The sequence below is a fragment of the Hydractinia symbiolongicarpus genome, chromosome 2 (assembly GCF_029227915.1).
Source record: "Hydractinia symbiolongicarpus strain clone_291-10 chromosome 2, HSymV2.1, whole genome shotgun sequence".
NCBI lineage: Eukaryota > Metazoa > Cnidaria > Hydrozoa > Anthoathecata > Hydractiniidae > Hydractinia > Hydractinia symbiolongicarpus.
The window spans coordinates 18503151-18518366 of NC_079876.1; the positions used below are offsets into that span (position 1 = coordinate 18503151).

Genomic DNA, 15216 nt, shown 5'->3' on the forward strand with positions numbered 1-15216 from the left:
GTCCAATTACTTGTAAGTTTTTCTTTCTTCAGATTTATGAAAGTGCCATGAATCTTCTGATATTCTTGAGGCAGATTTAATGACTTGATTAAATTCTTGGAGGGTTATTATCGCTTTCAGTTCGCTATGGTCGTTTATTTTTTATAATTATATTTTAGTCTCCCATGATGAGTACTTCTTTTTTTGATTTTCTTGCAAGTGATACAGCTTTTGTAAATAGAGCAAAAAAGTCTCTGTGTAAATAATGCGAGGAATCAGGGGCTCTATAACAAGCTGATGCCAGATAACTTTTGATTTGAGGGAAAAATCTCCAAAAAAATACTTTCAGTTTCATCTCCCGTTTTGATACATAGATTGTTACTCCACGCCCACATCCATATTTTCTAGTTTTAGATATAAAAGTATAGTTTAAAGCTTCCCCGACTCTGTTGAAATATGAGTTTCACTAAGAGTAAACACATCAATATAAGAGTTGTTTTCTAATGTTTCTGATTTATGTGAAAAATTTGTCCATAATCCCCTAACATTCAAGTCAATGAAATTAACACCTCTATTACTTGTTATATCAAATATTTTTAGGGAAATCTCTGTAGGAAGGACCAGGATTTATCTCAGTATCACCACATATTAGCCAACTGAATAATAGACACCTAACTGATGAATTAACATATAAGGAGTGCACACCAGTGCTTGCACCAAAGCCTGTTTCCGAAGTGTAATAACATGAAGTATAATAATAAAAAATTCTTGGATTTCCAGCAAATATTAATAAAAGCAACAGAACCGAGGTCTGAGACACTGTACCGTTCACCATCGTGAATCAATTCTTTTACAGACCTTTTGTTGCTCCACGACCACAGCCCGTCATCAATAAATGTTACTTCAGGAATTTGTATAAAAAATTGTTTGCTTGCTTCTTCTGTCAGTTCTTTAAAGTCTGGTGGACAAATAAAATCATCATCCTATTCATCATCCAATATTTTTCACGTCCTTGCCACTATCTGCCGTCTTAAAAATCCATGAAATAAACAACAAACAAGTTTTGGCGCTGAGAAAACCATGTAGTGCGATCACATCACTTCTACAAAAATGACAAAGGAAAGCAGTTATATTTTATAATTTAAGCGCGAGATTTCAAATTATTTGTTTACAGAATCTGATCAAAAAATAATACAGCAACCTTTGAATCGGCAAAGGTTATAATGGCTACTGCTGGGACCGAATAAAACTTTCTCCGCTATATTTACTGCGCGGTTTAATGGGACATTGAAATTAACATAAGACATTCAGACTTGTCTAAGCGTTGTTAAAGCTCGGCTAGATAATTCTGAATGTCTCATTAAATATTGAGAGCTGTTGTTATTAATTTTTATTGGTAATATTTAAAAAAAAGATTGTAACTAAATACTTGGATTTAACAGTGATCTGTCATCTAACTAACTTCTTTCAAGTTTCTGTGTATCTACATAGAAATTTAATATAACATGTTTATCTTGACAAGTCTTTAAGAAGAAAATTTAACCAATAGTATTCCATCAAACAGGAATGTTATTTTTCTATTTAGTTCATACCAAGAGAATTGCATCAATCAAAAAAAATTATTTGTCACGCATTTCGCATAGATATCTGCGCATGATCCACCGCCGTGGTTATGAAGAACTCTATTTTATCAAGCTCAGCTCCTGTCCTTTGTGAACAGTATGACTTGTTGCATTGTAGATGAAACCCTAATGATATTCCACATATGAGTAAAGTAGGTAGTTTTGATCATTAGTAATTACAGCCTCAACATTTTCCATGGCGAAAGAAGGCTGGTAGTTACATCCCCACTTTGTTGGCGGTGTGTTTACCGGGTCAACTAACATGCACCAATTTTAAATGTTCCAAACTCGTTTGCACGTGCTCTAAAACAAACATTGCATTTCAATGAAATCCATTCACGTAATAAAGATTTTCATACTACTAATGATTCATCTTTGATTTTTATTTTTGTTAATTGACTATATATGTTAATCCTGAACTGTCATTTTATTTTACTCCATTGAATCTGTTTTTGTGTTCTTTTTCTTTCTGTATATTTTAAAGTTCCCCATTGTCATCTTTTTTATTTTAAATTTCACTTTAAGTTTTTAATTTATTTTTTTTAAATTCGAATTTAAAAAATAATGTTGCTATAATATACCATCATGAATTTCTATATATTTCATTTCATTTAATGTTTCAAAAAAGGTATTGTATTATAGATACTTTCTGCTTCAAGAATAGGAAAAAAAGTAGATGCTCTTCATTTACACTGTCATAACGGAATAAATAAAATAAAAAACATTTTCACGAAAAAAAAGAATGCTGGATTAATATTTGAGAAACTGCCTTCTATTTTGCCTATTATGGACAAATTCTGGACTTTTTAAACGGAGACTAAAATTCCAAATATTTGGTTTTTACATTTTACTTATTTCTAGTTCCTTCGCAATTTTCCCTCTTCATCTGTTTAAATTTCACTTCAGAGAGGATACAAGGAAACAAACAATAATTTCAGCTTTTAACTCACAATCTTTTTCTTCACAAACTATTTTCCCCTTTAGGTAATGCGTGAGTTTTTTAAAGGACAGGGAGATGATGTAAAATGTCAGGAGAAAAATATGCAGAAACTTTCCTTGTCAGGGCAATGAAATTGTAATCAATATACGTCCTAGCTGGATAATTTGCACACACCTAAAAGAAAAAAGTTCAATATAACTAGTGTCTAAATGTCATATATAATATATAATTACAATGCCGTTTATAATTAATTATTTTGCCGACTAAAGTTTCAGTGCAGCGTTCTTGTGTAATTATCAATTTACATCACTGAAAATTTCTGCTGACTTAGCACTTTAGATAATAAGTAAATATGTTAAAGGCCATATTTTCAGAAAATAATATAAAGTAATTCTATACATATAAGAAAGAGAGAAAAAATTCAGCTGTTTGGTCAACTGTAAAAGGGTCAAAGTCCCATGAACACAATTTTGTTTAGTGTGGTTTTGACTTATGGCAAACTTTATCTATCATGAGTAGAGGTGGGGAAAGTCTAGTTCATAAACAAGCAGTCAAACTTGTCGTTAAAAGCAAATACATTTTCCAGTTCTTTTCTATTACATCTAAAATAAAAAATGGTAACACTGATAAAGTAGGCAAAGGAAGATTAATATGACAGAAAAAGAGAAAAGGAAAAACACCTTAAAATTACCTTCTTTTTGCCTGTAATTGCTCTGTCGTTTTTCAATTTCTGCATTCTATTGTATTAGTTGCATTCTTTTTCACAAACCAACACCCTCCATTTCTCATCTCTTTTTTTTGCAACTTAAACATAGCGTTGTCACAATTCTCGTCTCTTTCACATTTTAGCTGACAGATTACTTCAGTTTCCCTTTTCAACTTGTTACTCCTCCATCAGGTGATTCATAATCCTGAGTAAAATTATCACCCCTTCTAAAAAGTATTTGAAATGCAGGTACTGCAATTTCTAACAATCCGAGGTTTATCTTTTTTCCAAATATAATCTTAGATGTTACGATATGGAGGTCGGAGCATAATAAATTTTAAAAATTAAAAACTCTATTTCCGTTTAAGAACGGATTTTTGGGCTTTTTTATATACTGTTAAAAATAAACATTACCAAATTTATCACCATACTTTTGACTTTGTGGGGGCAGGGCGGAATTACTAACCTTAACTGTTCAATTTACATAACTTTGTTCCAGATAAGGTATAGAATGATGATTCCAGGGCCTCCTGATGACCACTTAGTGGAACTAGGATTAGAGGTTCCCTGCCTGGAACCCTGACACTCCTGGGTTAAAGCTTTGGGGTGTCAAGGAGGGTATTGTGCAATCTTTTGTTGTGTGTGTGGGTGTGTGTTTTCTTAACTGATATTGTGTATCCTGGCAAAAAGAAGTTTAACTGCCTTCTTGGCAGTAACTTTGGAGGAACAAAACCTCTATGATTTAACCCTAAAACTTAACAGATTGAGTATTTATTTAAAACTCTCTTTCAAGCTAAATACGAAACCCAGAGCATCCCTGTAAACATGGTTACTGCTTGGAAACTACCCTTGATCCTTCTCAGGTCTGGAATACTCACTTGGTCCTGTTGTGATCGTTGAAATCTAATAAGGGATTTCTTATCATAATAAATTTATTCGGACAGAATAGAAAATGTTTATGAAGATGTAACACTTTTTTATAGGGAAATGTCAATCTCTTTTTCCAGCAATTTTAACAATATGATTGTTGAGCCTGCATCATGGCAATGGATTGCTCTTTTTGCTGTTTCATAGTTTTGCTAAATTGCTGCAGCATTTGAGTCTGCGTTTGCTGCATTTGGTTCATCATGGTTAGCATAGAATTTTGTTGTTGTTGTTTTAACTGCAGTTCTTGTGTCCTCAATGCACTTCCAGTCTCACTTTTACTTCTGAGATATTGGAGCGTTTCAGATCCACTATTTCTATTACGTTTAGGAGTCATCTTTATTCCACACTCACCATCATCACTATTTTCCAAACAGTCGTTAGTTTCTTTGAAGGTTTCAAGTGACCTTTACTCATGTCAGAGGACTTTTCAACTTCTCCATCAATTTTAGCTTTTTTAGAAGCAGACAAGTTCTTATGGTCTTCATTGGCCACTTGAAATGGCTCTATTACATCATGTAGCCCTTGATCAAGTTCAGTGCAATCTGAGGTGATTCCACAAGCAGACTCTTCTTCTCTGGTAAGTCGCTTCAACTTATCAGAAATTGTTTTGAAACGGTCTCGTACTGATCGTTGAGAAATTTTAAAGTATAAGTCCTCCATGTAGTTCAATTTTTGGGACATAATATCCCTAATACCTGGCCTCGTTCAGGTGATCCATGCTTGTATTTATATGGTTCTTGTAACAACATTTCTTTTAAAGATACGGTAAGCCCCTGAGACACATACTCAGTATATTTAAATTATCCCCTCTGCTTACCATATTAAAACCCTAGCAAATATATATATTCTGAAAGCCGAATAAATTGTCTCTAAAATTATAATAAAATATTTTCATAAAAAAAATCCAAAAAGCAGAAAAAAAATTATATACAAAAATGCACCATTCCAGTTCATTTGTCGAACACTCCCTTTAGTAAAATTTTTGTTTGTTGAAAAAAATATCATTACAAAGCTCTTATTCATCTCTAAAAAACTTTGCTTTTTTTACTCAAAACAAAAAGTAAAAGGGGAGAATGGAGAAGTTCTCTAGCGACTTCTTATTCTTTGGAGAGAAACCTCTTTTTTTCATTAAACTTTCCGTCTTGAAGACTAGTTTTATATGCATTTCGATGTAGTTACTTCTATTCTCTTGACGAGACTGTGAATGCAATAGTGGTTTGCATGCAATAGAAACAGACTTTTCAACCACATTATTTAATTATTCTCTCAACAGTAGGAATTTTGTGTCAACAGGACACCAGTTGAAGGCATTAAAAAATGCTTTGAAATAAATATTTAAGATCACACTAAACCAAAACCTTAATCATCATTTTGTTTAGAGGGGTATAACCTCTAGTTGGTTTCCAAAGACGTAACAGGTTGAGTTCATCATTGTAGTGGCTACACACCTTTTTGTAAATTGTCTTCTTCTTTCTCCTTAATGTTTACTAATAGGCCTAGGTTTATGTTTTGGCGCGTCGTTTTTAGGCGTGCTTGAACTGTGGTTCATCGACAATGATGGTGTAGATTGTGTGTGGTGATCGCTACAATACCCTGTATTACCACTTTCGTCTTCACTGCGTCTTAGGAATGCAAGCTTGTTGTCGTTTCTCCTTTTTGTCTTTTGAAGCTTGAAGTTGACATAATTCTTTTTTGTAAATTTGAATTTGCAACTGTGCAGTAGCAGCGCAAACAGAGAAATATTAAAACCAGCGTAGAAGTCGGGCAGCTTTTTGTATTGACTGAATTTTCGCGCGGTCTAGTTATAGTCCCCTTTTTATTGTAAGAGGGCGGTTAAGTATCAATACTATGACCTTTAAGGCAAAGAAAACTACTACTATAGTAATCAATATAGAAAGTGTTGCGGAGAGGTTGCCTAGGCAAAGGCGTCAAGCATGGCAAGGAAACGGCACGGCAAAGGCAGGCTGAAAAACAGGAATACGAATCAGCAAGGCAGGTGTAGGTAAGGCATGGAAGGTACAGGGAAGGGCATATTAGGCAGGCACCAGAGAAGGCATAGGAAGGGTAGGGAAAGGCACAGTAAATGCTGGCAGGGGCAGGAACCTTAATAAAATATCTCCTCTACAACTGAAAGATTACATATACTCAACACGTCTAAATTATGTATCATATTTGTTCAGGAGTATTAAAAATATTGAGATGCAAATATTCTAAACTCAATAGCTCAGAAAAAACGTCTCAAATTTATATCAGGTCCATTATACAGTAAATCATGTTAGCAGAATTATGTGCCATTACAAGTATTAAAACAATCGGTCATAACGCCAAAAAAAACTATTATTTTTTGATAAATCTGAGATTAAAAGTTACTTGTTTCCAATGTGAACAACATGAAAAAGTCAAAATATAGATTTAATCAGAAGAACTCGAGAAAGGCAAAACATTTTAGTAAAAAACCCATTCTTTGGTTTCTTGTGCCTACCAGTTTTGTCAACACAAAACGTTTTACCATAAAGTGATAGTTCTATTACAAGAAAAAAACATTTTTTAGGAATGAAAGTGATAAATGTATGCAACTTCCCCCCCTTTACGGCTCAAAGATTATCAATTATGCTCAATAACTGATATCGTATACTTAGACTATCTGGTTTATGTAGGTGCAAGATAATTATGTTTCTCCTAGCCCTGTCCTGGATTTGAACTTGGATCTCTCATTTGCATGAGTGTTATAGCCATTAGACCAGCAGAGCATAAATATATATACATATACAAAACTTTACAGGTTAATATTACATAAACTTAGGAATTTACAGCACACAGCCTAGTTAATTAGCCTTTAGAGGAATGCTCGTGAATCGAGTGAAACACACACAACATTTAAGGTGTTTCGGGTGTAATTATATTATCAGTAAATATCTTTTCTTCTACTTTGGCTGGAATAAAAACGCAATTTACCTATTGTGCTATTTCATAGCGGTCAGCAAACCTTTTTTTTATTTTTCACAAATTGTTCACGGTGAAACATAAAAAAAATATGTGCTTTAATCTGCAATGAGCCATCAGTATAGGTAAACAAACTCTTTTAAAATAACAGATAAGTTTTGGGATATCACCCTTTTCGAAAATTGTTCGCACTTCAGTTTAAATAAGCTGGCAGTAAACAATTTGTTGTTACCTTACGCAGCTAAAGCAATCACTCAGCAATTTTATTTTACAAAAAGGTGTTTACAACATTTAAAAATAAAAACACAGCTTATAAAGCGATTATTGAGATATTACGGCTGGAAGCAGTAAAATGTCCATTCTTAAGAAAAACGCAATTAAAGTTGAAAATTAAATTCAAACTCGAAGGAATAGGTGAAGACTAGGTCTAGACAACATAATAAGGTTAAAATCTGTGAAAAATATGTATATAAAATGCTCCTGCTTTATAACTCTTGCCATCTTTCTCCTCATTTTTGTCATCAAAACCTTTTGCTTTGCCGCGTCTGATTTTACGTCGCTTTTTTGTGGTGTTTCGATTGTCATATGACGATGAAAATAAGCGTTTTGAATTAATACTCTGACATCCCTTCAGAGTGTACTTTCCTGAAATCCTTTTAAGGTTCTCATATATTAGTATGCTACCTTTCCTTCCAATATTGAAGTTGGCGACTGCATCATATACAGCAAGTTGGAGTTGAGAGAACGATACATAACGTGATTTTGGAACATGATCCCATATCATTGCCTTAAAACTTTCGTTTTGATTTTGAGTGAGACCATGTAAATATTTGTTGCGTAAATCCTCATGACTTAAATCTAGAAATATAGGTTTCAATTTAAATATCACTGGCAAAGGAAGTCCGGGTCCTGGTTTGTAAATTGATGTTCCATTAGCCTTATCTTTTTGAAATTTGCATAAAACTATCGCCACCGGCTGGACAATACGCATCATGGCAATTATTATTTTTGTTGGAAGCAACATGAAATAAAGTTTTTGTTGCTGCTTGCATTGCTTTCAGATTGTTTTTATTACCTCTTATCGCTACACCGTAATAGTTCTGTAATCTGTCAATTATATTATTAGTCAGTTTCCCTAAGTGGCAACCGACTCTTTTTTGAACGTGTCCGACACATTTTAATTTTTCACTTGAATACAATTGTAGGTGTTTTGTATGGTGTTAAAAATTTTGCTATCATCATCCCAATAGTATTTAGTGTCGCGTAACTTCGGACCTCTCCCACATTCATTTTGCGCCAATTGGCTTCATACTTCCAGCTGATCCTGAGTAATTGTATTTACAATCATGGTCGGTTCTCCACTTGACGTATTCCGAAGGTTCACTTTTTCGCAATGGTTCTTTCAGTAGACAAGCTTTATATGCCCTACTCGTAGGCTCAATGTCTAAGTCCTTTCCGCTATTTATTAAGATGGCAGTTGTCACACCATTTAGGCATGCGTAACCGCGTCGCTGCCAGGACCCATCACATGAAACTAGTGTTTTAACGACACCATCTGAATTACCTCGTAATTTTTCACATGCATCTTGCGTTGTTATTTCTGCAACATCTTTTGCTGCTAAGGTCATCCTTTCACAATTTTGTCATAATTGTTTGCTCTCATTGGTTTAAGAAGGTTCGTCAACGATAAAAAATTATCTAAACAAGCGTATCCCTGACCGCAAGCTCTCATGCTATATGCAGCCAGTGAGCGAGATGTGTAACTACATTTATTGTGTTGGAGCATTAAAAAGTAGATTTCAAACCAACGGCTGTACATGATGGGACGACAACATTTTCATTATAGAACTGAGAATCTCCATGTCAATAATTCTGTTTCCTGTGACAAAATTAGGGCCGTTTGGTGTGGAAACTTCTATGGTTTCTACTTTTCTCTCAGATGCAGTTGAAGTATTCACAGATAATATAGATGTGTCTGGATTTGTACTATCAGCAAATTCATTGTTCACAGAATTTTGAATATATACAATAGGGCTTCTGCAGTCAGTTCCACTATTTACACCACTACCTTCACTATTATATACAATACTGATCTTACCATCTCCATTAAATCCCTTTCTTTTTCTGTTTCTTTTAGTAAGTACTTTGACTCAACAAGATTTTGGCATGACTACAAAATATTGTACCAAATTTTTAATTCTAATAAAAAGACCTAATAAAAAACGTTTTCTGGCTGCAATCTCTGTACTCTCACTTTGTCTCCATTAATATTTTTGATGTTATGGGCATTTTTAGAGGTCTAAAAAGTTTGTTTTTAGGGGCGTTGCTATTGGATAAGTAACACAGTTACTTGTGACTTAACCCGGCGTTTCAACAGAGTGTATCCTGTGTTTTGTAAAACCAAAGCTGCAATATATTCAGTTTTTTTGAAAAGGGTTTTAAGCCTAAACGCATGTGCGACACGGTTTACCTGTACTAAGCGCTCAGCTCGGTATTACGATTAATTGTTTAACTTTCACAGACAATTATTCTGCAAAATAAAATAATATTGACCGATTGTTTTTGCTATGACGTTGTAACAACGGTTTGTAAACTCTGTTTTTATTTCAGCTTTTGTTGCAGGAAAGTTATTTTTTGAAAAATATGCTACAGTCGCAACACTACAATGGTGTATGCACTTCACTTAATTTAGGACATACTGTATACCTGTACTAAAGCGCTCCATCTCATCGTGTGGCACAATTTATTAAGCGCTCTACAGAATGTTCAACGCCGGGTCACACCTTCACTTGTGGCTTACCCCGGCGTTTCGACGCCGGTTTTCCCTGCTAGTCTATATAATAATACGCTTGTGTGAGTAACCATGTGAGTCCACGACACGCAAAGTACGGCTCACTTTCTTACGACGTGGCGTGGTCGAAACCTACCTCCCTGGTTAAAGTTCTGTTTATCTTTTCAAATGTATTGTGTCCTTTTTATTTTTCTATTTATTTATTTATTTTTTTAATTAATTCCTTGTAAAAAGGGAGAATTGTGCTTTTAGAGGCATTTTTTCTAGAGGAGTACAACCTCTAGCTTATTTCCAAAGACCTAACAGGTTGATTTCATCCTTGCAGTGGCTAACCACCTCTTTGTAAATTATTTTCTCTCTCGCCAAGTTTAAAAAAACGCAAATCAGGGGGTTACTATTTAAACATTCAATTCTTTTTTTCTTATTGGTAAAAAAATAAAACTCTTTTCTTATTTTATTAATACTATTGTTTTATTTTAAAACGTTTTAAGTCGGGTTTTTTTTTAAAGCCTCACGGGTTCGTTAAAGAAAAATAATTTAATTTTACCCCCGGTTTACTACGTGTGCGCCGTATCTCACGGAGACAAGTTGTTATCAACCGCTAGAAGAAAACCGAAGCAAAAAGGCTGTCTCTTTTTCAATGTAACCCTGAACAAAAGTTAATTCAAACAATGTTACTCATCATGAAGTAAGATTAAAGCTTATTTGTTTCTTCAATATTTTCCATTTTTGTGTTCTAGAACCGACGTTGGTTTCTTTTTAAAAACACTTTCGAATTCAAATGATATTTCGAATTTAAAATGTAAAAAAACAAAACTGCTGTTGTAGAGCGACTGTTGTTGTGGGGCGAGTATAAAAAGTTAATGCTTATTAAATAATTTTTAAAAGGAAATGAAAGAAAGATTTGTTAAAAAAAAAGAAAAACGTACGATATAACGTCAAAAGGATAACTGATTTGAAGTGTATGAGACAATTTAGCTAGCTATATATTTTTATTTTGTTTTCTTGATGAAGCGAAGCTTACTAATCGAAGTAAAAAACTGATTGGACTTTTATCCAGAGAACGCTAGCTAGCAGTATACTGAGAAGGCGAAAGATCAGTAGGTGTGTTGTTTAGATTATCTGGTAGAGAAATGAATTTAGGTGAATAACGATATTTAATCCGTTTACACTTTCAAACCTGTACTTTCCCTTCAAGGTGAAGTTAAATATCTTGCATCTAAATATACTCCTTTTCGTAAGAATATACTCAGGGTCAGTTAAGAATATCTTAAGAATATGTCCAAACTTGATTGTTTGTTCTAAATAAATATAAAAAGAATTTGCCAATAGCTATAATAACTTGTAGCAAGCTTTATTTTATAAAGACATTATAAATTTTTAGCACATAGACATGCTAAGAATATGTTCAGAAAAATAACGATAGCATATGTCAAGAAAGTTAAGAACTTTTTTTGTAAGAATATATGCACTTTAAACAATGGGCTGGAAGTTGAGAATATTTTAAGAATATATGTCAAACCTTGATTGCTTGGTCTAAATATAAAAAAAATTGTCAGCAGCTATAGCAACATATATCTAGCTTTATTTTATTGAAGCATTATATATTTTTAGGCCACAAGGATAGCAATTGTCAAGAAAATTAAGAACCTTTTTTTGTAGGAATACACTTTAAAAAGTCTAGGATTGATTGTTCTAATATAATTTTTCTATCCAAGTTACATGTAGTAGAAATTGTCATTAGCTATATTAACTTTAAACAGGGTTTTGAGGCCATAATCATGCTAAGAAAATATTAAGAACTAGCCGGGTAAACCCGGCGTCGAAACGCCGGGGTAAGCCATCAGTGACGAAGAAACGTAGAAAGAAAAACATACCTTACATAAATCCGGCCTTAAATGTCTAAGGTGGTAACTCATTTTTGATGTTATCTACAAAAAAAAGGAAAAAATCAACACTTATGCAGATACAAAATTGATAGGTTCAGGGAAAAATACAATGGCCGGGTAATAGTAAATAAAAAAACTCTCTATATTATCAATTATTAAAACAACTATAACTGTACTATAATAACAACTTAACGGTATGAAGAAAAAACAAAAATACGCTAATAGGCAGCAAACAGAGTTTCTTAATTTTTGACAAAAGTTTTTTAAGTATCAAATTTTTTGAAATAAGATATAAATATTAAAAATATTGATACTAACTATGCAACAGACTATACAAACACTATTACTTTATCTGCAAAATATTGATGATAGTGGTACATTAGTGACTAAAACTAAATACTGAGAAAATTGACTTTAATGCGAAACTATGAAAAAGTAAGCAAACTTTGAGAGAAGACTGATAAAGAGATGAAATTTAATGGAAACTACATAAACTACAAAACTACAAACTACAAAAATTATGGAACAATATTAAATAGATAATAAAAAATAAATACAATTGAAACGCAAGTAATATCGATCACTGACACACAGGGGAGTGAAATATTTCAAAATCAATTAAAGTATTTTAAAGTATATATCAAAGTGGTTACCGATCAACGGTATTCCACCTTAATAGAACACATCCCCTGTTGTATCAGGATCGATTTCGCCCCTTCTTCGCGGGTAGGATGCCCAGGCTGCTCCCGCCAGCGAAAGCCCTCGCGGTCCCTGCCCCCGAGGCGACGTCACACAAGGTATGACGCCCTTGACCTGGGTCTGGGTTGCCTCTGCGATACCGCAGGTATGCTTTGTAAGATAGATCCTAAAATAGGGAAAAGAATATACTATATAAAAATGAACTTAAATATATAAATATAAGACTCAATTTTTTCAATGCAACAATGTGATGAGAATATGTAAGAGAATTAGAACTTATGGTATGGTAATAAAAGGGTGCCTTACCGTGCTAAGGTTTTCCTGACTTGATGCAGATGTTGTTGTCGTTGTCGCTGTGGTTGTTGTTGTTGCAGCTGTAGTTGTTGTGGCAACTGATGTTGCAAGTGACGCTGTTACTGCTGTTGTTGTGGATGTTTCACTTTCAGACGATAGTCGTGGTGAAGCAGCAGTGTTTTCACTGCCAAACTTTTTATAACGTGACTTTTTTAGGTAGCCAAAAAATAAATTATTATTTAAATAAAGTTGCATGAATATAAGGAAGACATAATTTGCACAACTGAATATACATATACAGTTACATAAATATTGATTGCCTTAAGTAAAGGGAGACGATATATAATTCCTGCAAACAGAATACCTCTAAGGCAACCCTGGCTTTCAGTTTGTGAACTTTAACTGGACTTTAAAAAAGTGAATTTAGTAGAATAAAGTTCTTTAAGTTAGAAAGGGCTACAAAGTTTTAATTTTATTCACCCTTAAATTAAATTATGTTTATATAATTGCGAGCTCGAAAAATTTGTTTATTTATAAATCCAGCTAAAATTGACGTAACGGGGTGCACCTCGAGAAGGTAAGCCATTGGATTTCGCACCCCACCTATGAGAGAAGAAAAACATACATTTGCACAATAAAATATGACGCAAACTCTCAGGCAGTGGACAACAATATTTTACAGTGTAGGAGATAGAGGTTCTTTTAAGAGGATATACAATTTAGTTTAGCAACACCGCGTGCGACAACTGTGTGCCACAAAGATCAAGTAGACGCGGCACTTGTTCAGGCGTAAACACACACTTTAATCATTGAAGTTGAGAAACTATCTCCGATTAAAGCTAGAGACAGAACATGCTAACACTGTCAACACACCTATTAAGGCATGAGAACACCTGAAACCCATCATATAATGGTCACGTAGGCAATACACAACTTTGATAAGCACCAAATCAAAATTGTAAGTTGCTTATTAAAATTATGTGATTGCAGGGTTAATGTTACAGGCAACATAACACTAACCAATACTTGAAAACTTAGTGTTGCATCAAAGCAAAACATGAAAAATTATAATACTTGTGGAAAAACAATATTTTTTGTAAAACACCTATCTCCTACATAACCTTGCTTAAAAGTATTAACAATCTGTACCTTTACTGCTTGGAATGACCGAGCACGTGAAAATGCAACATAAAGTTGGCCATGACTAAAGCAAGGTCTACGTAAAAATATACCAACTTTCTCAAAAGTTTGGCCCTGACTCTTATTTATAGTCAGTGCGTAAGACAGTCTTAAAGGAAACTGGGTGCGTTTAATTTGAAAGGGTAGATTTGTATCATTTGGACAGAGGGACACTCTCGGAATTATGACACGATCACCTCTACGAATACCAGTAAGAATTTCACAATCGATAACATTTGCACGCAGATTACGAACCATTAACCTTGTACCATTACAAAGACCGTCTTTAAGGGATCTTTAATGATCAAATTCACTAAAAATAGAAGTAACAATATTTTCATTAGGTTGCAGCACACATTCATGTGGAATTTCAATGCAACCTTGATTTGGATCATCTGGTTTTTGTGGCACCTGACCACTACCAAGGTTTAAAAGAAATTCAGCAAAGACTTGCTCTCCATCTCCAGCTCTCATGTTCGTGTGGAGGTGAAAAATTCGAGTCAAGGGCCAAAGTACTGAGCTTTTTAAACAAACTTCTACAATTTGTGCAGGTCCAGCTCTTCTGACAACAGGCAGTACTTGACGGAAATCTCCTCCCAAAAGAATAACTTTACCTGCAAAGGGAATTTCACTATTACATATATCCCTAAAAATTCGGTCAATTGCTTCCAAAGCATATTTAGGTATCATGCTGGCTTCATCAAATATAATGATGTCCTGTCTTCTTAAAAATGCTGCATGGTCACTATTGGGTTTTATATTACATGTACAACCGTCTAAAACAGGGACTGGTAACTTGAAAAGAGAATGGGCAGTCTTACCATTCTGCAATAATGTAGCAGCAATACCTGTCCAGGCACAAGTAGCAACACACAGATTTCTCGCAATAACTTCCTTAATAATGTAATTATATGTAAAAGTTTTACCTGTGCCACCTGGCCCATCTAGGAAGAAAATATTGGCAACATTAATGTTATTATTGGTGACGGCATTTAGAATAGAATCGGCTACATGAAGTTGCTCAGCATTTAACAAAGGCCTGATATTTAGAGCCTCCTGCCTCATTTCTTCAGTATTTGGCAAATCATCAAGCAAGGCTTCCTGTAAAGCAGGAAGACCAAAATCAGTAAGACGTTTACCAAATTGCTGAATAACACCTTTAATTTTACCTAGCACCATTTGTTCTGCCTGTACTTCAGGGTGGTGACGTAAGTAATCCTCCATCATTGCAGCACGGAAGGTTTCCC

General features: G+C 34.1%; 2 protein-coding genes across 2 annotated transcripts; both read right to left on the reverse strand.

Moving 5' to 3' along the window:
• Positions 1-13317: 13317 nt before the first annotated feature.
• LOC130629881 (ATP-dependent DNA helicase PIF6-like) lies at positions 13318-14227 on the reverse strand. The gene is made up of 2 exons (XM_057443260.1): positions 13896-14227; positions 13318-13393 (listed from the first exon to the last, which is right to left on the reverse strand). Exons 1-2 carry the CDS (start codon positions 14225-14227, stop codon positions 13318-13320), a joined length of 408 nt encoding a protein of 135 aa, XP_057299243.1.
• Positions 14228-14251: 24 nt separating this feature from the next.
• Positions 14252-15213, reverse strand: LOC130629828 (uncharacterized). The gene is made up of 2 exons (XM_057443190.1): positions 14791-15213; positions 14252-14583 (listed from the first exon to the last, which is right to left on the reverse strand). The coding sequence occupies exons 1-2, from the start codon at positions 15194-15196 to the stop codon at positions 14267-14269; spliced, it is 723 nt and encodes a 240-aa protein (XP_057299173.1). The 5' UTR covers positions 15197-15213; the 3' UTR covers positions 14252-14266.
• Between the last annotated feature and the right edge of the window lie 3 nt (positions 15214-15216).

What these genes read in the sequence shown, in the direction of transcription:
- LOC130629881 (XM_057443260.1), bottom strand. Translation starts at nt 14,227, where the DNA reads ATGGTTCGTAATCTGCGTGCAAATGTTATCGATTGTGAAATTCTTACT. An exon ending in CAAGGTTATGTAGGAGATAG is followed by an intron (nt 13,394 to 13,895) that starts GTGTTTTACAAA and finishes CTTCTCTCATAG; the next exon opens with GTGGGGTGCGAAATCCAATG.
- LOC130629828 (XM_057443190.1), bottom strand. Translation starts at nt 15,196, where the DNA reads ATGATGGAGGATTACTTACGTCACCACCCTGAAGTACAGGCAGAACAA. An exon ending in TGCTACATTATTGCAGAATG is followed by an intron (nt 14,584 to 14,790) that starts GTAAGACTGCCC and finishes TTCCCTTTGCAG; the next exon opens with GTAAAGTTATTCTTTTGGGA.